Raw genomic sequence first — 22,494 nt, forward strand, 5'->3', positions numbered from 1 at the left:
GTTGCTGTTATGTTCAGTTGGTAAGAACTAACGTAAGTGCAACATGTAGGCCCAACTATAGCACAAACTCCTCCTTTTGAGGCCAACACAACGTCCAATGCATATCTGGTTTGTAATGCAAATGTTCTTAATTCTCCAACTTCCTTGTTGAGCAAAGTAAGAGCTTTAGTTGTTTCATTAAACATAGCTACAGTCCAGTTATTCAATTGTCCAAGATCATATGCATTCCATCCTGCTCCAATCCATGGGACAGCAGCACGAAGTGCAACCATATACCAAGGCATATCATATGCAAGACCTCCACTCCTTTTTATTCTATGCTGTGCAGAACGGTTTTCCATCTGTCCTATACTGTTTGGAGGTAAATTATGTATTGCATATACAGCAGGGATCACAAAGCCCATAGTACAAAGTCCTTTCCAATCTTTGGGTATTTGTCGGTAGGCTTGGTCCCCACACAGTAGCCAAAGATTTGCAGGCATATTAGCCAAGGCATGTTCAGATGAATTAGCAGTGGTAATAAGACTTTCCATGGTCCTACATGCCCAGTATTCTGTTACAGTCATGTTTTCATTATCTGTAAAAATTGTGACACCATCCGATGCTGTTGCTGTTAACAGTGATTTCATTCCCTGACATTGTTTTGAGGAGTCCCACTCATGGGTTCTGTTACATAATGGCCAATGTCCTAAGTTAACAGCATCATCACTGAGGCCAGAGGAATAAAAACAAATGGCTGCAGCATCTCTAAGTGTGACCTGAACTGCTGGAACAAAAGCTGGTGTGTGTGTATCAGTGGGTTGCCAATTCCGCCACCCTGACATGTTAAAGGGTACTGCATGTAAAGTCAGCCCCCCCCCCCTAGAATCCCCCGGTATGTGCATACAAACCCAGCAGTCAGTAAGTTTGGCCAAAGATGAGACCGTGGCTATGTTCTGTACAAAGTTATTATGTTGCCACATGTGATCAGTCAGTTTGTCCACTTGGCTTACTTGCTGTCCTTGAGTTTGGATCAAAGGGCACCAGACAAGGACGAACACAGCGGCCAGGGATCCAGATAGTTGCACCATTGCTGTTAATTGCAGCATATCCTCTTCCCCAGGTAATCAGGTCGGCCGGGCCTCGCCAGGCAGGATCAGGAAGTTGTCTAAAGTACACCTGTGGCCGAGGAAAAGCTGCAGATGGAGAAGCAGAAAAATGACGAGTCGCTGCAGAGGTGGGGAGGGGGTGCCAGTGAGGTTTAAGAAGTTCAACGTATAAAGGGCAAGGTTAAGCCTATTTTGCAGCAGCGGGAGGCTAGGGGGAAGTTTTCCCTGAGCCAAATTGTACCTATCCAGAGCGTGTTTAAGGGTCTGATTAGCACGCTCTACCATGGCTTGGCCCTGTGAATTATATGGAATGCCAAATTTGTGCGTGATGGACCATTGGTTGCAAAAGGCAGCAAGAGCTGCACTTGTGTAAGCAGGCCCATTATCCGTTTTTAATTCTTTTGGGCGTCCCAGTGCTGCGAATGACCGAATACAATGGTTAATGACGTGCCTTACGGCCTCGCCCCTTTGTGGGGTAGCAATGATGAAGCCTGAAAAGGTGTCTATTGAAACATGAAGATATTTCCAAGGGGCAAAAGAATTATACTGAGTCACGTCCATTTGCCAAATTTGACAAGACTCTGTGCCCCTAGGATTTACTCCCATGGGAAGCGAGTGTGCTTCTTTGCTACAGGTTGGGCACTGCTGTAAAATTGCAGTTGCCTCAGCCTGAGTGATGCCAAATTGCTTTATGAGTGATTTTTTATTCTGATGGAAATAAGAATGACTGTCCCAAGGGGAGACAGGTGAAAGAGTCAAAAGTGACGCACCAGATGCTATAGCATCAGCCATATTATTACCTTCCTGGAGGGGACCAGGAAAAGGCTGATGACTTCTGATGTGCGTGACGAAATACGGTTCCTTCCTTGCAACTATAAGAGCTTGAAGTGCAGAAAACAAGGAAGTTAATTCAGAATCCAAAGATGGTGACAGATATGACTGAAAAATAGTAGAAACAATTTGTGTTACGTACAAACTATCCAAGATTAAGTTAAAGGATTCCAATGAAAAATGTTTAAATGCCAAAATAGTAGCAGCCAATTCGGCTCTCTGCGCTGACGTTTGTGGTGGCGTAATTTTTGTGTGCCACTGGCCATTTCTGAACCAGGCACAGGCTCCAAATTGTTTTCCACCATCAGCAAAAAGGGTGATGGCATTTTGAATTGGTAGTGGCTGCAATAAATTATTCAAAATGATTGGAACTGTTTTCAAAAGCTGAATTCTCGGATCCGCAGGCGGGTGGCAGGAAATTTGACCTGGCCATTCCGTGAGAGCCATCTGTAACTGCTCAGAATTGATATACATCACATCCCATGTGGCAAGAGAGCATGGGACATATAAGGTGGATGGTTCAATGCCCATCAAGGCTTTTGCCCTCAGGCGGGCTTTGGTGATCAAAGAAGCGAATTGAAAAGGCTTTTGATTAATGGTATTACGTGGAGTATGTGGAAGGTGCAGCCACTCCAATATGAGGAGTGGTCCCGGGTTTTGGGCTAAAACAGCAGTGGGTATGTCCTTGGTATTAATCAGGATGATAACAAGTGGTTCATCTGGGATACAGCGATCCACCCATTGCTTACGCAATGCAAGCTCAACTAGCGTTATTATTTCCAATTGCGCTTTATTCAAACTTACCAAATCAGACTGATGTTTGCCTTGTGTAAGTGCTGAAAAAAGAGGTGCTAACTGCTTGGTAGAAATACCAAGGTAAGGTCTAACCCAATTTATAGTTCCTAAATATTGTTGCAACTGCACCAAAGTTGTCTTCTGTGATAGCTTAATGTGAGGGACAACAGGAGCAGAATGTGAAGATAACAATTTATGGCCCAAATATAAAAAAGGTTGCTTGTATTGTATTTTATCCGGGGCTATGTGGAGTCCCCCCTCTGTTAGCATAGTAGTGAGAATAGGCAATGTACTTCTTACTGTTCCCTCAGGGCCTGGAGCTGCAACAAGGATATCATCCATATAATGGTACACTAAAAAATGGGGAAACTGAAGGCGGTAGGGCTGCAAAATAGAATCCACATAGAATTGACACATACTAGGGCTATTTAGCATGCCCTGAGGCAACACTTTCCATTGATAGCGGGAGGTGGGCCGAGACATGTTTATTTCAGGCACTGTAAAGGCAAACAGTTGCCTATCTCCCGGATGGAGTGGAATGGAAAAAAAGGCATCCTTTAAATCAATGATCATTAGGTCAAAATCTTTTGGAATTAAATTTGGGTTGGGGAGACCGCATTGCAGCGCCCCCATTGGCTGGATAATTAAATTCACGGACCTAAGGTCCTGTAACAAGCGCCAATTGCCTGATTTCTTTTTTATCACAAAAACTGGGGTGTTATAGGGACTTAATGAGGGTTCTATGTGATTTAATTCTAATTGTTCTAAAACCAAATTTCGCAAAGCTGAAGCCTTCTCAAAGGTGAGCGGCCACTGGTCAATCCATATCGGGCTTTCTGATTTTAAAGAAAGCCGGATTGGTGATGGAGGGGACATGCTCAGTCCAGACTCAGTTTTGCTCCAAATTGTTGCAACAGATCTCTACCCCACAAATTGATGTGGAGCGGTAGGATTACCGGTTTGATATGAGCAATAGTAGAAACCTGGGGCGATGTTGCTGGCAGCCACTCTTTGCTAATTTGGGCGACCTGAGTTCCACTGACGCCTCGGACTGCAGATGACTGCTCAGTGGGCCATTCGGGAGGCCACTCGACAGTCCGGATCACAGAAACATCGGCACCGGTATCTAGAATACCAGAGAAACGACGGCCCTTAATATAAAATTCCATGTTAGGGCGATTGCTTTCCATCGTTTTTGTGACTGCCAATGCATCATTAATTTTTGATTGTTCCTCATGTAAAATTGGGGGACTATCCTCACGGGGGAGAATTAAAACCTTAGCCAATTTATCCCCTTTATTAATCATTAAGGGTTGGTTTGCAACAATCTGAAGCACAACTTGCTGTTCTGCTGAGCATGTCAAAAGCGTTGGAGGAAAAGAAGCACCGCAAGAGAGAAGTGAATCGTGAGGAAAGAGTAAAGCAGATGTGGGGGGGGAGAGAGCAATAGAGGGCGTAGCTGAAATAAAGTAAGGCGTGTTAGGAAATGACGCATCTAGAGAAACGTCAGCAACAAATTCCAGCGAAGGAGAGAGTAAAGCAGGGGATAGCGGTGGCTTTGTTCTTACAGCCTTTTGAGTGGGGCTAGCTGTTGGCCCCGCTTCTAGTTTCCCGACTGGGCGGTCTGCTGGTTTGAGCGGCACTGATTTGCCCAATGATACCCCTTTTTACATTTAGGACAAACAGTTTTTGGCTTAGCCCCAGAATTAGAATTTTTGCGGGATGCCCCCCCACCAGGGGCTCTACATTGAGATTTAAAATGTCCCGCTTTGCCGCAGTTAAAGCAATTTCCAGCCGGGCGACCGCCCTGCTGCAGGGCAGCAGCAAGGGCGTCCATTGCAAAGGCGCTTGTCCCCACAATGCGACAGGCTTTAAGATATTCCGCCAAAGTAACACCAGGTTTAGAAGCAAGAGGTTGTAAGATACGGCGACAGTCAGCGTTAGCATTCTCAAAAGCCAATTTTAACAATAGTTCAGATCTAGCTTCAGGATTGTCAATTTGCCTGTCCACCGCCTTTTGCAATTCATCCACGAAGTCCGAATAAGCTTGATTCGGACCCTGGTGAATCTTAGAAAAGGAGGCGGTGGGCAACCCAGTGGCTTCATCCGTTTTATCCAAAGCACGCAAAGCAGCAATATTAACAAGCATAAAAACAGCCATTGGAAGTTGTACTTGGGCTGTAACCAAGGCAAAGGCGCCAGTGCCAGCAACATGATCCCCAGTGATGGCAGGATTCCCTGCCGTGCGGGCAGCACTCTGAGCCTCCCGTATAAAATCCGACTCCCATACAACATACTGAGGTCCCGTGAGGAGCATTCTCAGTAAGCCCTTCCAATCCTGGGGAGTCATGATAAAGGATGCAGCTATGGAATTAAAAAGACCCTTGACATATGGTGATCGAATACCATACATAGAGACGGCTGTTTTAATGTCTCTAATAGTTTTCAGAGGAAGGGGTTCGTACAATTGCACTGGAGCCCCAACCCCCGCTGGGTTAGGCAGAAGCATAACAGGAAAAGCAGAACATTGAGCCAATTCCTCAGCATCGAGGAGCCCTTGGCTACGAGCGTTAGCCATCGCCAGGGCAACTGCGCTCATAGCATTATTCTGAGCGGACAGCCCGGTGGGATTGGGCAAAGGAGCGCTGGGGGGGGCGAGGAGTATCAATTGAGTATGCCCCTTTAAATTTATCTGTAGCTTCCTCAGTACGTGAGGCTTCCTTTTTATAGGGGGGTGGAAGGGCGGAGGGCAGCAATGCCTCTGCCAAGCCTTTTTCATGAATAATAAGGCACTCCATAACTACCCGCCATGAAGATAGTATTTTCCCAGGGGCCCTTGGCATCTCATGGAAATAAGCACCCAATTTTCGCCATGTAGACGTTCTTAAGGAACCTTTCTCTGGGTAGGCAGGGCAAGACTTCCAAATATATTCTAAGAGATTAACCAATTCTTTCTTAGATAAAATAGGTAAAATTTTTCCATTATTTTTTAAAATAATAATTGAAACCTTGATCAGCTCACCAAGCTCCACTAAATGAGAAATTTGTGGCTTGGATAACCTCCCCCCCATACTCACGAAGGGATCGTCGTCTCGTGGACGGGATGCGTACGGCCTATTCCAGGCGATGAATACAGGAGGGTCAAGGGACGTATAGCCTAGCTATCACGTCGGGACGTATAGTCTCGGAACTATCACGTCGGGGTCACCAGTTGCGAATGTCTGGTGGGCTTCTCATGGGGGGCCGAATCATGAAAGACGCAGAGGCTGCTTTCTCGGGATGAGGAGCCCAGATCTGACTCCGTGGCTCTCTTTTATTGGTTTCAATAGGGTGGGTGGATACACATTCATAAACAAGAAAACTACGTAATGAAAAGATACAATTTCATGTATGGAAAACTTCACATGTACATATATCATTGATTAGACAGTCAGAGATATCACCGTGACAGTAAGGGATGGAATGTTTATCTATGAGCCCCTTTTTTATGGGGGCCATAAATAAAAATGTTGTTTCGAGAAATTCCTTAGTGCCCTTGTTTACATCACACTCAGAAGTGTTAGACTTCATGGCACCAAACAAACAATTAATCCCACATAAATCAGAAGATCTACAACAGGAGAGTGCCTACCGAACATATTCCTTTACAAACTAAAGCTGCTACTTACTTTGTGAGGCTCACACTACTTCTTCAGAAGCTAGTAGCTACTAGAGGCTGAAGCTATTAACTTCAGAAACTAGTACACACATGCCTGTGAAGACAAGGGGGAAGCTGAAGGCTCCATAGTAGCCTGGAATAAGAGTAACTTCTTCAATGATTCAAAGATTGATCCACCACACATAACTTCCACACATTGTGAAATATGGCCTACCATCTAATCCCTGTGTATTTAAAAATAACTGCCACTGAATTCAATTGGATTTGGTCTCAATAGTTTCTTTCAGGCAATCCTGTTGGACTGTTTTAAAATCAGTATGTAAAAGGCAGTATGACAGACAAAATCTTACTCAGCAGTGCAGAATTATGAAAAAGAGCAGCATTCACTCTTATTTCTCCTTGTCTTTCTTTCTTGCTGAGGTACATTATACAATATACTGGATAATTTCCTCTACATTGCTCACAACAGGAATGAATAAATAAAGATGAATTCCAGACTGGTTCCATATATGGCACTAGTTGGTGGTTTTCAGGGGGATGATTACCGACCTCAGAAAAGTCTGTCTTTGCAGCATAATGGGCGAAGGACATATAAGTTCTCATTCTGCTTTTGATCAGGGCTGCTCAGTTTTCCTGGAAACTCGGGTATACAGTTTATTGATTATATGCCAATAAAATTATGCTTTAGCTACAAAGTGATTTGGGTGCTTTAGGCGAGGTTTTGGCCACAATATATCCAACTTTGTTGTTGTTAGTTGCGAAGTTGTGTCCAACCCATTGGGACCCCGTGGACAACGTTCCTCCAGGCCTTCCTGTCCTCTACCAGCCCCCGGAGTTCATTTAAGCTCACGCCAACTGCTTCAGTGACTCCTTCCAGTCACCTCATTCTCTGTCGTCCCCTTCTCCTTTTGCTCTCAATCTTTCCCAACATTAGGCTCTTCTCCAGTGAGTCATATGACCAGTGGGGGTTGGGGCAGCCATCGAGCTCCAGAACTGAGTGATAAATACCTTTTCAGGAGTCCATAACTTTGAATGGTCACTTAAATGACAGGTCATAAATTGAAGACTACTAGTAATGTTTGCTTTCTTAATTTCATTGACAACCTCTCAATTAATAAAAGCCACCAGCTCTCGTATATTACATGAGGTTTTATCGTATGTCAGCAATTCTGACAAAGACTGAAATTTAAGTTCAGTCTTTCAATACAGCAATGACTCTTGCTTAGACCTTTCCAGAGGTGATATTCAGCAGATTCTGACTTGTTCTGGAGAACCGGTGGCAAAAAATTTGAGTAGTAAATGCCACCTCTGACTGGCCCCGTCCCCATCTATGCTCTACCTCCAGAGACCCAGCTGATTGGGAGGAAATTGGAATTTTGCAGTAACCTTCCCCTGGAGTGGGGAGGGAATGGGGATTTTTACAATATCCTTTTCCTGCCACACCCACCAAGCCATGCCACAGAACCGGTAGTAAAAAAAATTGAATCCCACCATTGAAAATTTGATAACATGGACCTTTCCACTCAGCTCTGTAAAAAAAAATATGATGCCTTTTCCCCCCTAGTGATTATCCAACAACAAATGTCTCCCCCCACCAAAAAAACCAAGCCCCACTCTTACTATAAACTACAGGTCTATTTTATGTGACTCTTAGTTTAGCTACTTCATTTTTGGAGGACTTCTTTTCCATTCTTAATTTTAAATTTTATTTAATGTTCTTTACATAGGTTGAAAGTAAACATTTACTAGAAGTAACGTGTCAAGAGAATTAACTCTTTCTATTCATTATTGAGGTCAGTAGTTTGCCATGGATCTATAGCTTGCCCATTGTGATCGTCATTTTTCCTTGGTATATAGCATCTTACTTTTTCCTTAAAACTGCAATGATAACACAGGTGCTGTAAAACTCAAAGCAAAACATCTATTAGTTCTTTTTCCACCTTGTACATAACATGATTTGATAAAACATTTTGTACTCCTTATTAGAAACAAGATTTCCCAAATGAGGAATTTCTGCATAGTTTTTGTCAAATACATTTTGTCAATCTGGAAGGGAGCATTTGGCAAAAAATTGCTACTCAAACACAATGCTGGCAAAGTGGGGGGGGGGATGGAAGAATGGGGGGAGCTTTCATGGAAGCAGATGCTCCATACCATTCATGGCCTTTCCAATTAACCTGGGGATGGAATAAGATAACAAAAGCTTGAATAGGTCCAACTTTTACATGAAATATTTTTTCTCCTAAAAGAGCCATTAATTAGGCCTATTCTTTTCATTTAAAAACAAAAGAGGAGGAGACTTCTCAACTGGCTTCAGTTTTCCACACCAGTGTTTTGAAAGAGTAACTCATTCCATAAAGGGAGATATCAAGTCACTAAAACAGTAAAAATATACCTACTCTACATCTATTAGTCTCGAGGCAGCCATGATTATTGGGAGTCTTCTCCAGGTTCCCTGTGCTCAAATATCTCTGCCCTATTTTCCTGTAATGCTCCAATAAATAACTATTGCAGAGTGTGGGCACAATCTCTGCCAAGGCTGCCTAAGTGCTGAAGGAGGTCAAGCATAGCAGCCTCCTGCTTTCAGAGCAGAGAAATTATCCAGCAAAAAGAATGCTTATTTACTGAATCTGCAGCTGAATAATTTTATAGAAAAAGCCAAGAAATGCAGAGATTAGGGCAGAAGAAGAAAGAGGAGAATCTGTGAGAAACATGAGAACTCCCTGGAACTTTAACATAAAGATAATGAAGCCTGAATCAACTAATGAAAAATGCACAGAGATCACAGAATATTTTTAAGATGTTTCAAGTGTTAAGATACCAAATGTGTAGTTGTTTAGAGTCTACGAACTAAAGGATGGAAAAGGAAATCTGTCATGCAAAGCAGCTAGGAAAGAAAGCTTAACAAGCAGGAACAAACGCAAGTTGCTAGAAATCTAGAACACACTAAAACATTAATCTGATTGCCTTCAGTTCTCCTTGCCTGCTCTATGGATAAATTCTAGGATCACATGATCACTCTCTAACAAGATTCCTATAGCTTTCACTACCTGAAGTATTTCTTTCCTATTCGTACTAAGTTCAGCATAGCTGATCCCCCTAGTAACCTAGTTCCTTCCTCCTTCCTTGAAGTTGTGGGAGGGGCCTGTCAAGAACCCATTGGATTTCTCACTTGCCACAGATTTTGATTCCCAAGGTCAAAAGGAACTTTCTGTTAGCCCAAATGAAGAGGTAGAATACTATTGAGAAAAAAAAATGAGTAAAGAGCCAAATTTTTAAAGAAGCTCACTCTGGGAGAGAAAAGATCATTGTTAGCAGCCAGCAAGCCAAAGTGCTTGAATCATGAAAGGTTAATTAAGTTCAATTCCTGCATTCATCAAATATGCTCTATTTCCATAAGCAAGATATAAAATAGCTTATCACAATGGCATGGTTCACACAACATATTGAGACATGATTGGATCTTCACAAAGCACTGAACCACAGACTGTCCAACTAAATTTGGATTTTTGATCATGTCTAGCATTATGTGAACACAGGATATCTATGGGTATCAAAGGCTACATTTAGAAAATTGCATGTTTCTATATTAGATTTTAAGAAAAATAAGAATTTATATTAATTCTACTCTACATTAAATAATTGTGCATTTTCACCTACAACAGAAGGCAATTTTTTTCCTAAATAATTCTTGAAGAAGCTTTTCCCATATCCTAAACTTTAAGCTAACAACCTTTCCCAGTTTGGAACCATGTGCCTGAGTGTACGAATGTTTGTGCAGCTGCAGACATTCTTGAAATACAGAATACCAACTATTTTGACCCTTTCCAGCTTGGGTTTATGCCAGCAAACATATTCTCCCTTTGTCATCTTGTCAAATAAATTCATTTCAAGAGAAGGAGGAAGTGTATCTCTATTGATCCTGCTTGATTTTTTAGCAGCTTTTAATGCTATTGAGCACAATATTCTCCTGGTTTGACTGTGGTGATTGGGATACTATGTTGCAGTGCTTCTACCATTCCATGCAAGGATGATTTAATAGAGTTATGTTTATCAAGTGTATCTTTGCAATGTGATACTATTAACAATAGCAATACCACTTAGACTTATATACCGCTTTACAGTGCTTTACAGCCCTCTCTAAACAGTTTGCACAGTCAGCATATTGCCTCCAACAATCTGGGTCCTCATTTTACCCACCTCAGAAGGAAGGCTGAGTCAACCTTCAGCTGGTGAGAATCGAACTGCCGAACTGCAGACAGCCAGCAGTCAAAAGAAATAGCCTGCAGTACTGCATTCTAACCACTACTCCACCATGGCTCATTATTTAGAAGGATGTGATGTCACTCTTTTTGATATCAATGCCTTTTAACCTCTAAGGGAAGTCATTCAAATTTTATGTTGAGGAGTCATCAATATGCAGATAAGTATCAGGTTTATTTTTCCCCAACAGCTGACTCAAATGATGCCCCAAATGTCAATGGTGATACTAGAAGCCTAATACTTCTAGTATCTACATCCCTCTTTGTAGGGATGTATATTACAAACTACTATGATATCCAGAGGGAGAGAAGAGGGCCAATGATAACACATTCTTGCGGCACTTGTATGATTATGTCATTATATAAGCATCATTTAGAGCTGTGGTGTGCAGCGGTTAGAATGCAGTACTGCAGGCTGACAGCTGACTCCCGGCTGCCAGCAGTTGGCAGTTCGATTCTCACTGGCTCAAGGTTGACTCAGCCTTCCATTCTTCCGAGCTGAGTAAAATGAGGACTCAGATTGTTGGGGAAAATATGCTAACTGTAAACTGCTTAGAGAGGGCTGTAAAGCACTGCAGGGATCGGAAGTCAAATCTCACCTTTACAAGCTTTTTAAAATGGACGGATTAAGTCTTCTGTTTTTATCTTTTTCTTCTGTGACTCTCGGTGATTTATAAACCAAAGCTTTCCTCTTTCATCGCTGTGAGTATTATTATTTTTTAATTCATTTAAAGACTGGACCTCTTTTTCTAATTTGAAATATAAAACAGATATAAAAAAAGAAATATTTTTAAAGTGCTACGTGCCGGGAGTTTTTGTTGATTGGAGCTTGTGTATTCAAGCGGAACTTTCCCCTTTCTTCACGGTTTGTTTTGACGGCTCATTACAGAGAGACAGGGGTAAGCCAAATGTCCCTTTGAAGCGTGTTTTCAACCAGAGAAGAGGGGAAAAATGGCTTTTGTGAATCCATGTTTTAATTTAAAAAAAACCTTCCAAGCGAGAGCTCTTTGTTTAAGATGGCGGAGTGTCAGGAAAATGGAGAGATTGTAAGCCTGCAGACAATATTTTCAGAATTACTAAAATTAGCAAATACATATGAGAGGATTGAAAAAAACTGGAACTTTTGGAACAGTTAACAGAAAGACGTGATCGAAAATTTGATGATGTTCACCAAATGCAAAATGAGGGGATTAAAATTCAAAGAGTTGAAGTGGAAAATGAATATAAAGCGATTAAACTTGCTGACATTTATGGTAATTGGTTTGTTTTTGAAAATTCAAAGAATACTGAAAGAGGAAATAAATGGAAAAGAAACCTATTTCAAAGGGCAGGACATAGAAGAAGAAGAAAAAAGTAAAGAATTTATGGACTATGAAACTTTATTAACGAAAATATGGATAACACTGCTGACAACTAAAGACAAGTGGAATAAAGAAGCAGAAAGAGGGCATCAAGATTATATGAGATATCTTACAAGCAAGGAGTTGCTAGGACTAGTCCATACAAAGCTGATTGAGAAGAAGCTTAAAAGATTGATACCACAAATGGCAGAGGACATAAGATTGTTTTGTTATTGGAAAGATACAGGTTGATAGATGGAAGAGTATAATTTAAAACTACTAGCTAAACCTAGTGAAACTTAGTGATAATAGGTATAGTCAAATAAAAAATTGATAATGATAAAACTATATACAATGTGTAATGTTATGATAAGCAATAATTGGATATGAATATTGAATTATACACAAGATTATATATAAAGGTAAATAATAATAATAATAATAATAATAATAATAATAATAATAATAATAATAATAATAACAACAACAACAACAACAACAACAATAATAAAAAAGAGAACTAAATAAGACACAGTTAAGTTTTGATTATTAGGGGAGAAATGTTGTGACATAGAATATAGCCAAATAAAGAAAGGATAATAATAATAATCTATCTATATATGTATGGGTATAATATAAGGAAATTGGATGTAAATTGTAAACAGCGATTTGGAAAGGAGGATTAGAAAACATTGTTATTAAATATTATGGATGTTTAGCTAGATTAGGATATAAGGATTTAATGTTAATGGAGGATTTTATAAATAAGTAAATGAAATGCCAGTATGTGGTTATGTATTAAATTTTGTTATATTTTATGATGAAGGACGTTTAACCAATTATAGTCAAATAAAAGTGGAGGTATGATGATGGTAATATGTATAAACATTTGAGTTAAGATACTAGAGTTAATATGAATTATACTTGATGACAGTAGAAGAGATGCACAAAAAACATTTGTAATCAACTGAAACACTTTCTACAGGATGTAAAGAAGGATGATCTTTATTTTTGTTTTGAAAATTAATAAATAAAAAAGTTTTTGGCAAAAAAATCCTAATAATTAATAATTAATTAATTATTAAACATTTAGTTAAATATTTTTTGAAGAAGAAATATCTTATGAGGACTTTTTTGAAAACTCTTTGAAGGTAAATTAGAAATCTAGACTTTTGGTGTGGCTTTGAATTTTTAATACCTTAACAGTATTTTATATAGCTAGTTTTTCTATGTTTCCTAATGTTTTAGAATGTTATCTGGCCAAGGTCTGTAAATAAAATCCATTGCTATTGCACAAAGGAAGACTGGGGCTAAGAAATCTTTATATACATGAATTATGTGACCTTACTGATAAATCATAAAAAGTTGTCAAATATATGAAAAAATGTGCTATATCAAACAATATGCAATAGCATATATAAAAAACCCCAAATATATCATTGCATATAGTGTGACCTTATTTTAGATTTCGGTAAGTACAAATTCATTGGTTTCTATTTTGGCCATGTTTGTGAGCTCTGCAAAGAGCATATTCCTAGCTCAGTCTGCTATTGCTGCCTTGAAAGTCTGCTACATTTTACAAATTAACCTCCTCACAGAAACTTTAAAAGGAGTATTCAAATTCATGTTTCAAGTGAACAAGTGACATTATCTCTGTATCCTTTCCTATGTTGTGATATATCAGGAATATTACATTTCATTAACTAATTGGTTGATTAAAAATTTAACTGAGATAATCAGTTAAAATTATTCCCCCAGTGAATCAACAATCCCCGATTGGCCATGAGATTTAATCATCAGCACAACAGAAATACTAACAGAAATGAACATGGGAAGGACCTCTTTAAATCTAAAGAAACGTTTTTTTCTTTTGCTTCCTCTAGGATGAATGCCTTGCTTCCCTCAAAGTTGGCCTAATATGGCATAGGAGTCCATAATCTGAAACAGCCTTCCACAATCTGGTTACACTCCAGGTGTGTGGATTTAAAGTTCCAGAATTCTCATTGCTAAGAATGCATCAATGAATTTTCAAATTGATTGTGAAATGTATAAAAATGTTAGCTACAATTTATTTAACTGACATCTCTAGATATACCAACCATAGCATTTCATTGAAGAAAATATTTGAACTAGTGAAAAATTATGCAATTACTTACTGTTTGTTTCAAATATTGTGTCATTAATTGCCCAAATATTATTTAGGCTTAGGGATGTTAAAATGAGTAAGTCTAAACCACAATAAGAGATCCAAATAATGCAATCCAACAGTGTTATATTAAACCATTATTTGAAGTGGTATTCTGTTCAAATGATAAAAGTAGGAAACAAACTGTGGTTCCAAATCGCAAACTGTTTGTGTCCATCATCTTATACTGTAGACCAGTTGCCTTCATGGGATTCTTGCAAAAATGCCAGGATGGTTTCTATTTGTATTAAAAAAACACACCATAGAATGGCACTTTCCCAGTCATAGACCATTAACCTTTAACTGCTCAACATGGTTAGCAGATGCCAAGGAATGCCATTTGAACAAGTCTTAAATGGTTGCTTCAAGAGATGGATTTCATTGAAACAGAGATTCCAGGGACAATTCCTGCAGATTCTGCAAGACAACTCAAAGCAAGAACAAATAGAGGAGATGAAAGAGACAGGTGAAATATCTGCAAGCAAATAACCAAGCTCAGAGAGGGCCAAGTACTTTATAATTCAATTCGTTGTTGTTATTATTTAAGAGCCTACCCCACCCACGGTTGTATTTGTGTATGCACAGCTACAGTTAAAGGATGAAGCTTTTATATATTTGAATGTATTGCTTTTTGATGAAGCAAATATTTTTTCTAAAACAAAGAAGGTTAATGTTTAACATTCAATTCATGCACCATTAAACCCAACTGCAAAATATCCATTGATTTTAATAAACCTTGAGTACAACTATAAGCTCAAAACAAACAAATACTTAAAAATATAAAACTCTGAGTTTGCTTGGCAATAGTTAAAGCCTACCAACTCAAATCTCAATACACGGTGTGGAAAAAAACAATGAATTGATACAATGTTACATTTATATCACTGTTGTTTCTATTCATTTATTCCTTGTAGACGTCTTTCTTGGACAATTTACAACAAGTAACATTTCAAATATTGCCAACTTCCACTGGTGGCTTAGTGACAATTTACACATTGACTGCTCATGTCAAGAAGACAAGGAGGCTTTTTCTTCTTGATCTAGCTTCCACGATTAGAAAACCTTCATGGATGAAGCTTTAGTCTAGATTACCAGATTGAGGAAACAAATGTAACAGTTAGTTTCACAATCTGTTACTGGCTGCTGGCAACAATCACAAGGGTGCCTTAAGTACAATGAAATGTTTGCCTTGCTAAGTAGGAATTTTTAGATTTCTATTGAAGATTCTGTAAATTGTACAGACATACATTTTACTATTAAAGGAGAATATTTGTAGATCAACATTGAAATGATGGCTCCTTGGTGTTCTCTTGTTTTCAAGGACATTTCATTATCCTAACTAGGTAACATCATCAGTGCTAGTAAGGAGTGCTGTTTGCTGTCAGTTTATATTCTGGTGTTTTGCCTGTCTGTGTGGGTCTTAGAGATTCTTTGGTTGGGTTGTTTACTGATTGGCATTTCACTATTTTAAATTTTATTATTTTACTATTATTTACCACTTTTCCATAATAAGTATGCTGATGATGAGCAAACATAAATACCAGGGAGTTCCATTAACCAAATCTGGGATTGAATAACCAAAAGGTAAATGTGTCAATGGCTACATTGACTAGTGAAGGGGTCAGTTATGATTATGCACCATGCATAAATGCTATGTACCTTTATTGCATGATTTTAACAAGATAGTATTATCTAGTCTCAGTTTCTATCTTTATAATGGGAAAATAATCATGTGTTTCATACCGTGAGAAAGAGATTTGAGTCACAATTTTTAAAAAATCCATTTTCTGCTCTGCTTCTATTTGAGTAGGGGGCAGTAGCCATGATTTGAGTCCTTTCATCACTTGCAGTTTACACAGACATTGGAATATCCTTGCAAATCCAATCTCCTTTGCTCAAACTGCTTTGCGTGGTGTCATTTCAAGTGTTATAACCTTCAGCATTTGATTTGTATTGTGGCTTAATTTTTTCTCAAATGTCTATGGAGATTCTCAGTCATCCAGGCCATAGCTGTCTCAAAAATGCTCTTTCAAAAGGCAGCTGGACTGTTTTTTCCCTGAGGAAGGAGACATTTTGCTTCTCATTGAAAAAGCTTCATCGGTTCTGGCAGTATGGTGGGGGCAATGGAAGGATTGGTTCTGACATAATGGGGGGGGGATTATATTTCTTTGCAGTCATCTGGTCGTTAGCACTCTCCCTAAGAGCTCTTGAGGCCACTTGTGCCCTCAGGGTTACCTATATCAGAGTGCAAATGGGGATAGAATCTTCTTGGAACTTGTGAAAGGACTGCTGAGAGGAGATACTGTAGGTCATGTCTTATCCCTCCCCTGCTGTTGAGAGACAGCTTTTCAATGTTAACATAGATGGCCTCTTTTATCCCTCTTTCAAACCAATGATCCTATCTATCCAGAATGAGGACCCTGACTATAAATGAGTCCATTCAGCAGTTCCAAGAAGATTCCACCCCATGTGCACTCTGATACAGGTGACCTTGAGGGCACAGATAAACCCCCAAGTGGCCACAAGAGCTCTCAGGGACAGTGCTAGTGACCAGATGACTTCGAACCTCTCCCCTCCCCCATGCATCCTACCAGAACCAATGAATATGTTTACAAAGTCTAACCAACATTCATCAGTCATTGGTAAGAGACCTGGCAGTGAGAGAGATGCCTGTATTTTAAGTGAGGAAATACATGATATTAGCTATTTATCCATCAGTGCCCTTAGAATATACTTCCCCTAGGAAGAATGGCAATACAACACAGTTTGTTAGCCAATCAAGAGCACAATGATAGGGCAGCACATCTTAGCAAATGTTGTATTGCTACATTATGAGCATATGCTAGGAAGTGTTAGGGAGGAAATGGTTGGTGATCTCGGACTTTAATTCCAACTCACACCTCTACATCACCTACTGTAAATAGCGATGTGTATCTCCCTTGGGAAATGCAAACAGTCTCCATGGGAGGTATAAAGAACCCATTGTTGAACTGTACATTGTTTCAATAAATCCTTCTTCCCCCAAAGTTTCATTGTTCATTTGTGATCATTTTTCAGGGAGGTATGTACATTAAGATTATACTAAAAGGAGGTATGATGACAAATGGTTTAGGAACCTTTGTTCTGCAGTATATAAACCATAATAATGGGGAAATGTTTTTAAAATGAATATTGCATCAATATTGCAGAATAGATGACTGCATTACAATTTTGTATTCCTGTGACTATTGAAAGACTAATGCTCTACTGTATTATTATATATACATATTTTCGTAATTATGATTTTCACTAACGGAAAATAGACAACTACATATTGTATAGCATTAGATAACTATGAGCTATTAAAGAGTGTGTACGACCGAATATAATGAGTGCATTCTGCTTCCGTGTGTATCGTTAATCCAACATTTAGTACCAAGTATCGCCTGCCAAAACAGAGGAAGAATGAGAGGATCGGTGCTAATACGACTCTAACTGGGGCAATGGCGTTTCGGACTCCCAGATCTATAAGGGCAGCCAGCCTTGAAGAACTGAATGAAAGGTTTTGGAAAGATATGTCGTGTTCAGTTTTCAGATTTTAATGTTTAAAAATAACACTCGGTTATGGGAAACATTTTGAGTCCTTTCCACTAATTCAGAATACGGTCGTGGAGACGGACTTTAACACGCGCACACTTGGCTGATTATTGGCATAGAAAAAACCCTAATATGTTGGGACAAAAGCCTGATGCCACGCATTAAGCGAAGCTTTTCTTGAGGACTCCAGTTGCGCGGGACTGGAGACGATCCTCCCGCCAAAATCAAAACAAAGCAAAACCCTTCGTCGGTGTAATGTCTTTGCTCGTCGAATACTAGCGCCGTTCGTTTCAGCGGCCCAGCTTCCTCCAAACTGCCGCCCACCCACGGAAACGTCAAGCTCCGCCTCAGCTGGAGAGGTTTCAACGCGACTGTAGATACGTTCCCTTCCCAGCGCCGTGGGCAGACAGGCGTGGAGAGCAGCCTCGATTTGCGCCTTTTTCCTCCCCTCCCTCTTTCTCCTAAAGGTGGAATTGCGTAGATGGGCTGACTAGCGGGCTATCAGCCAGCCACTCGAGCATTCAGCATCCTCCATCCGAAGGCTGCGGGTTCCAGGGCGCGCTGTTTCTCTCTTGCGCGCGCTCTCTCTCATATACACACACACAATTCCTCGTCACAATTTCTTCACAAGCCCCGCTGCCACTACCCTAGGCCACTTCGGCAACCTAAGGCGACCTTCGTTCCAATTATCTCTCTCTAAACCGCTCTCTCTTTCTCTCTCTCCCTCACCCACACACCGCACGCTTGGAGGCCAGCCGCGCGCGCTACCCAAGTGCGCCTTTGTGATACAAGGCGTTTTAATAAAAGGTTCCGAGCCGTTTCGTCCCGTCCTGGCACGTTTCGAAGGGGTGGCGGGCAAGAGCTATCGCCGAGGACCATATGCGGTGACCACCAGTGGCCAACAACAACAACAAAAAAGAGATGGGGGGGGGGGAAGCAAGGAGCCGAGGAGTTCCTTGTTGTGTTTTCCACAAGGGAGGACAGTCCCTCCGAGGGGAGGGGGAGGAGAGAGAGAGATGATGATGATGACAATTAAGTATCAAAAGCCCCCTCCCCGCTTCTGAGCCTAACTAGCAGCGGGAGAAGAAGAGGCGGAGGGTTTGATGATATTGGAAGCCCCGCCCAATGCCTGGGCAGGGGGAGGTCCTGTTTCTCCCCCACCCCTTCCCCCCGCGCGCACGCCCGCTCTTTGGAAGGAACTGGGCTGGCTTCTTTCTTTCTTTTTCTCTCCCTCTCTCCCTCCCGACTCCCCTCCTTCTCCCTCGCCGCCCCCTCCCCATGCACGCACAGAGCCCCGTCTCTCGCGCTCGGTCCTGCAGACAGACAGGGAGACAGAAGATGGCTGACTGGCCAGGGCAACCCACGGTCCGGCCCGCCCGCATCCCCAATCCTCCCAGAGCCGCTTTCTCCTTTGACACCCGTTGACGCTTTAAAAGCCGCCCCCGTCCTCCCTCCCTTCCTCTCCACAACCTTCCCCCGAAAGCTTTTTCCCAAATAATACCAGCAGCCATTTCATCTCCCCCAAAGTAGATACATACACACGCGCGCGCGCGCGCCACACACACACACACACATACACACACGCACACACGCACGCACACCAAACAAAACAAAATAAAATAAAAAATGGCAGAAATGGAGAAAGAAGGGAGACCTCCAGAAAATAAAAGAAGCAGGAAGCCGGCTCATCCCGTGAAAAGGGAAATCAATGAAGAGATGAAGGTACGTCTCTGCGCTCCCCCTTTATTGTCACTGTATCGGATGCGAGAAGGGAAGAAAAAGGGAAGAGGGGGTAGTGGCGGAGAGGAGAGAAGCTTGTTGCAGACACCCCCCCCCCCCCATTGGTACTACGATTTCCCCTCCCCCTATGGGAGAAGATGTTATAAATAAAAGACCTCTTGTTTTGTTGTGACGGGGGGGGGGGGGACACCTCAGATGGGGTTGACGAAAGGTGCCTGAACTCCTCCTCCTAACTGCACAGTTCACAGGCGAGAAAGCCAGATCCCTAAGCGGATCTGATACATTGATGGCTATAACCACTATTATTTATAATATTTTCTCCAAAGGGCTTCTATTCCCTTCTGAAGTGCCCATGGTAGCCAGATAATCTAGAAGCTGTTAAAAGTTAGAAAAGAAAGGGAAGTCATTTAAGCACCCTCTCCCTCCGGGCCCCCCTTTCCAGTAGCCAGCTGCAACTGTGTAATTAAATTGTCAAAGTGAAATGTTATGGTCTGAAGGCGCATCATTCTTGGGCTTAGACACAGGCTCGCTTGTCTTTTCCTTCTGCCTTTTACTTCGGTGTCTGTTTTCTGTGCTCCACTTCACAGTTAATCAAAGAAGCGGGAGTGTTGAATTGAAAGCTGTCCTAGAAGGGTGCATGAATATGTATGTTCTCTGTGTGTACATTCTGTATATCATCTATATCTGTTTGGAGTGATTGTGTATGGAGGAGGTAAAACCAGCATCTTGGCAGGAAATAGTGCCGATCCAGCTGTGTTCCAGAGGTAAAATTCGGTGGGCTGGCACTCCAGAGGCTAATATCTGAGAAGTTGCCCAATAAATAAATAAACAATATTCACCTGGGTGAAGATGAAATCTCTGTCTGATAGTATAAAATTAATGTTAGCATTATTATTTTTTTATCTTTCTCACCTATCTTTCCCCTAAACCTCCCCTACTGGGCTGAAGTGAAGTTGCTTTGCTTCAAATAATAAAACAGTATAGTTTTGAGGTAGGATAAATCCATTCACTCCAGTTGCATTTAGTGAAATGGAGTATTCATAATCATTCCATTAACAGGTTATATATTCAATATACATTGTTGGTACATAATGATTAAAAAAGCTGTGTGTGTGAAATTGAATATGCCTCATCATGGAATCTTTGCCTATGTGGTCTAAGGCTAACAACCTAACGGGATCAACAAGACCATTTTACTTATTGAGCTTAGCAAATCAATTTGGAAGAGGATGCTCAGTTTCTTTTTTAATTTTAAAACTCAATTAAAAGTCTGCTCTGTTATTTGTATTGTTTCCTTCTGTGTTGCATTGAAGATTTGTCCAACAGCAGATGGACATTTGAACAAAGGTGGTGGTGTACATGTAAGAACAAAGTGCCTTGCATATCTATAACGTTTATCCAGTTTCTAGGCATGTATACATATGCCTCTTTGTACGTAGACTTTCTATCTTAGGGGAAGCTTTGTGTACACTTGAATTTAACAGTAATTGCTTAGTCAGACCTTGTTTGCATTTTTATTTTGGTAAGGGCAGAGAGGAAGGGGGACAGAAGGCATGGAACTCTGTCCCATTATGCACTGTCCGTTTAAGACAGTGCTTCATTTGATCTGCAGTTTTTAAGTTTCATAGGTTCTAGCATTACAAATTAGCTAATTTTAATCAAAACATATGAAATGCTATCCTGGCTGGATATATAAAGGCTGACTATGCTGGATCCTCTGGGTTTGTTTTGTTTACTTTGGCTGCAGGCACACTTGGTGGTTTGGGAGATAGTTGTTCTTCTGCAGTAGAACAGATGTTTGTCTGAAATGGTGAGGAAGAAACAAAAACAACACTGTGTGTGAAAGGAGGAAAATTACACCAGATTTTTTTTCCCCTTTCATGAAAGTCTATTAAGCATTGTGCTAATCTTAATGCAGGTAAACCTCTCTTTCCCCTAAGCTTCTGATAATGGAAGGAAAGAAATAAGAGAAATAAATATATCAGAGTTTCATTTATATGAGAAATTTAACCCAAGGCTGTGGATCTGATATATAATTTTGGGAACAGCTTTTATAGATTGCACGGTTGAAATATGAATAACAGCAAAGGCTTTCAGGCAGCCTTGGCACATCCTAGAGTTAGTTGTCTTATTAACTCTTATTCTGTGTTTTTATAACAAAAGTTCTGAGCACGTTTACATCTTGTTTTCTTCTAGGTACATTGGATATTTGCTTGTCTTTCTTTCAATAATTCTTCACTTACTGAAAGAAAGGTATACGAAAAAGATTTCCTCCTCTTCACTTAAGTTAAAGAGTACGGTAACTTAACAAATTAGTCATATTGTATAAAATGTATGCGACAACGTCTTCTGGTGAACACAATGTGTCCTTGTGTAGGTGCACATCTGAACTGTTCAAGCAGCTTGACTGCTTCCCTTCATCTGAACTGCTTTCATGTGGACTTGTGTAAAATAAGCTCTGCTAAGTAATCACGACAGAGCAGAAAGAAAGGAATGTATATAGCAATAGACAGCCTAAGCTGTAAAAACTGAAACCTGAATCCTAGCAGCAGATCGAATATCAAGGCTGTAAGGTAGAGGGAGATGAAGAGATGAAGGGGAGGGAGAGAGGAGAGGAGAGGGCTGAAGGAATGGAAAAGTCAGCTTGGAAAGTGAAGGACTAGTAGGAGGGCCCCCTCGGGAAATTTGGCTCAGGGATTAGGGAATTCTATCACGGTATACAGTGACCTACTCAAGTTTCAACCCATGTTGGATTGAATTGCTTCCATTTGCTAGGAGTAAGAAAAAAAGACCAGCGTGTATGTGATTCCCTCTCTCCACCCTCCTTCCAGTAATAAAAAGCCACTGGGTACAAGTGTCTATTTTAAGTACAGCAAATACAAGGCACTATGAATGAGTAATAAAATTACCTCATCACACAGATTTTCTTGAAGATTTGCTCTTTGACAGAGCCACATACGGTATTTGCTTAATAATGATGGAAAGAAACTCAACCACTCTGTGTCACATCAGTAATACC

The 22,494-nt window shown here is 40.7% G+C and overlaps 1 protein-coding gene across 3 annotated transcripts in view; it reads left to right on the top strand.

Moving 5' to 3' along the window:
* The first annotated feature begins 18,923 nt into the window (after window positions 1–18,923).
* SOBP (sine oculis binding protein homolog) overlaps window positions 18,924–22,494 on the top strand; it is a 162,212-nt gene continuing 158,641 nt past the window's right edge. For all 3 annotated transcript variants that reach the window (XR_014174459.1, XM_081942314.1, XM_081942315.1), the window contains exon 1: window positions 18,924–19,457. Coding sequence is in view for 2 of the 3 variants with exons in the window: in XM_081942314.1 (XP_081798440.1) it covers window positions 19,362–19,457 (96 nt within the window). In the remaining variant the exon portion in view is untranslated. The remainder of the gene's footprint in view (window positions 19,458–22,494) is intronic.

The sequence above is a fragment of the Natrix helvetica genome (genome assembly GCF_964273705.1).
Source record: "Natrix helvetica genome assembly, chromosome: 2".
Taxonomy (NCBI): domain Eukaryota; kingdom Metazoa; phylum Chordata; class Lepidosauria; order Squamata; family Natricidae; genus Natrix; species Natrix helvetica.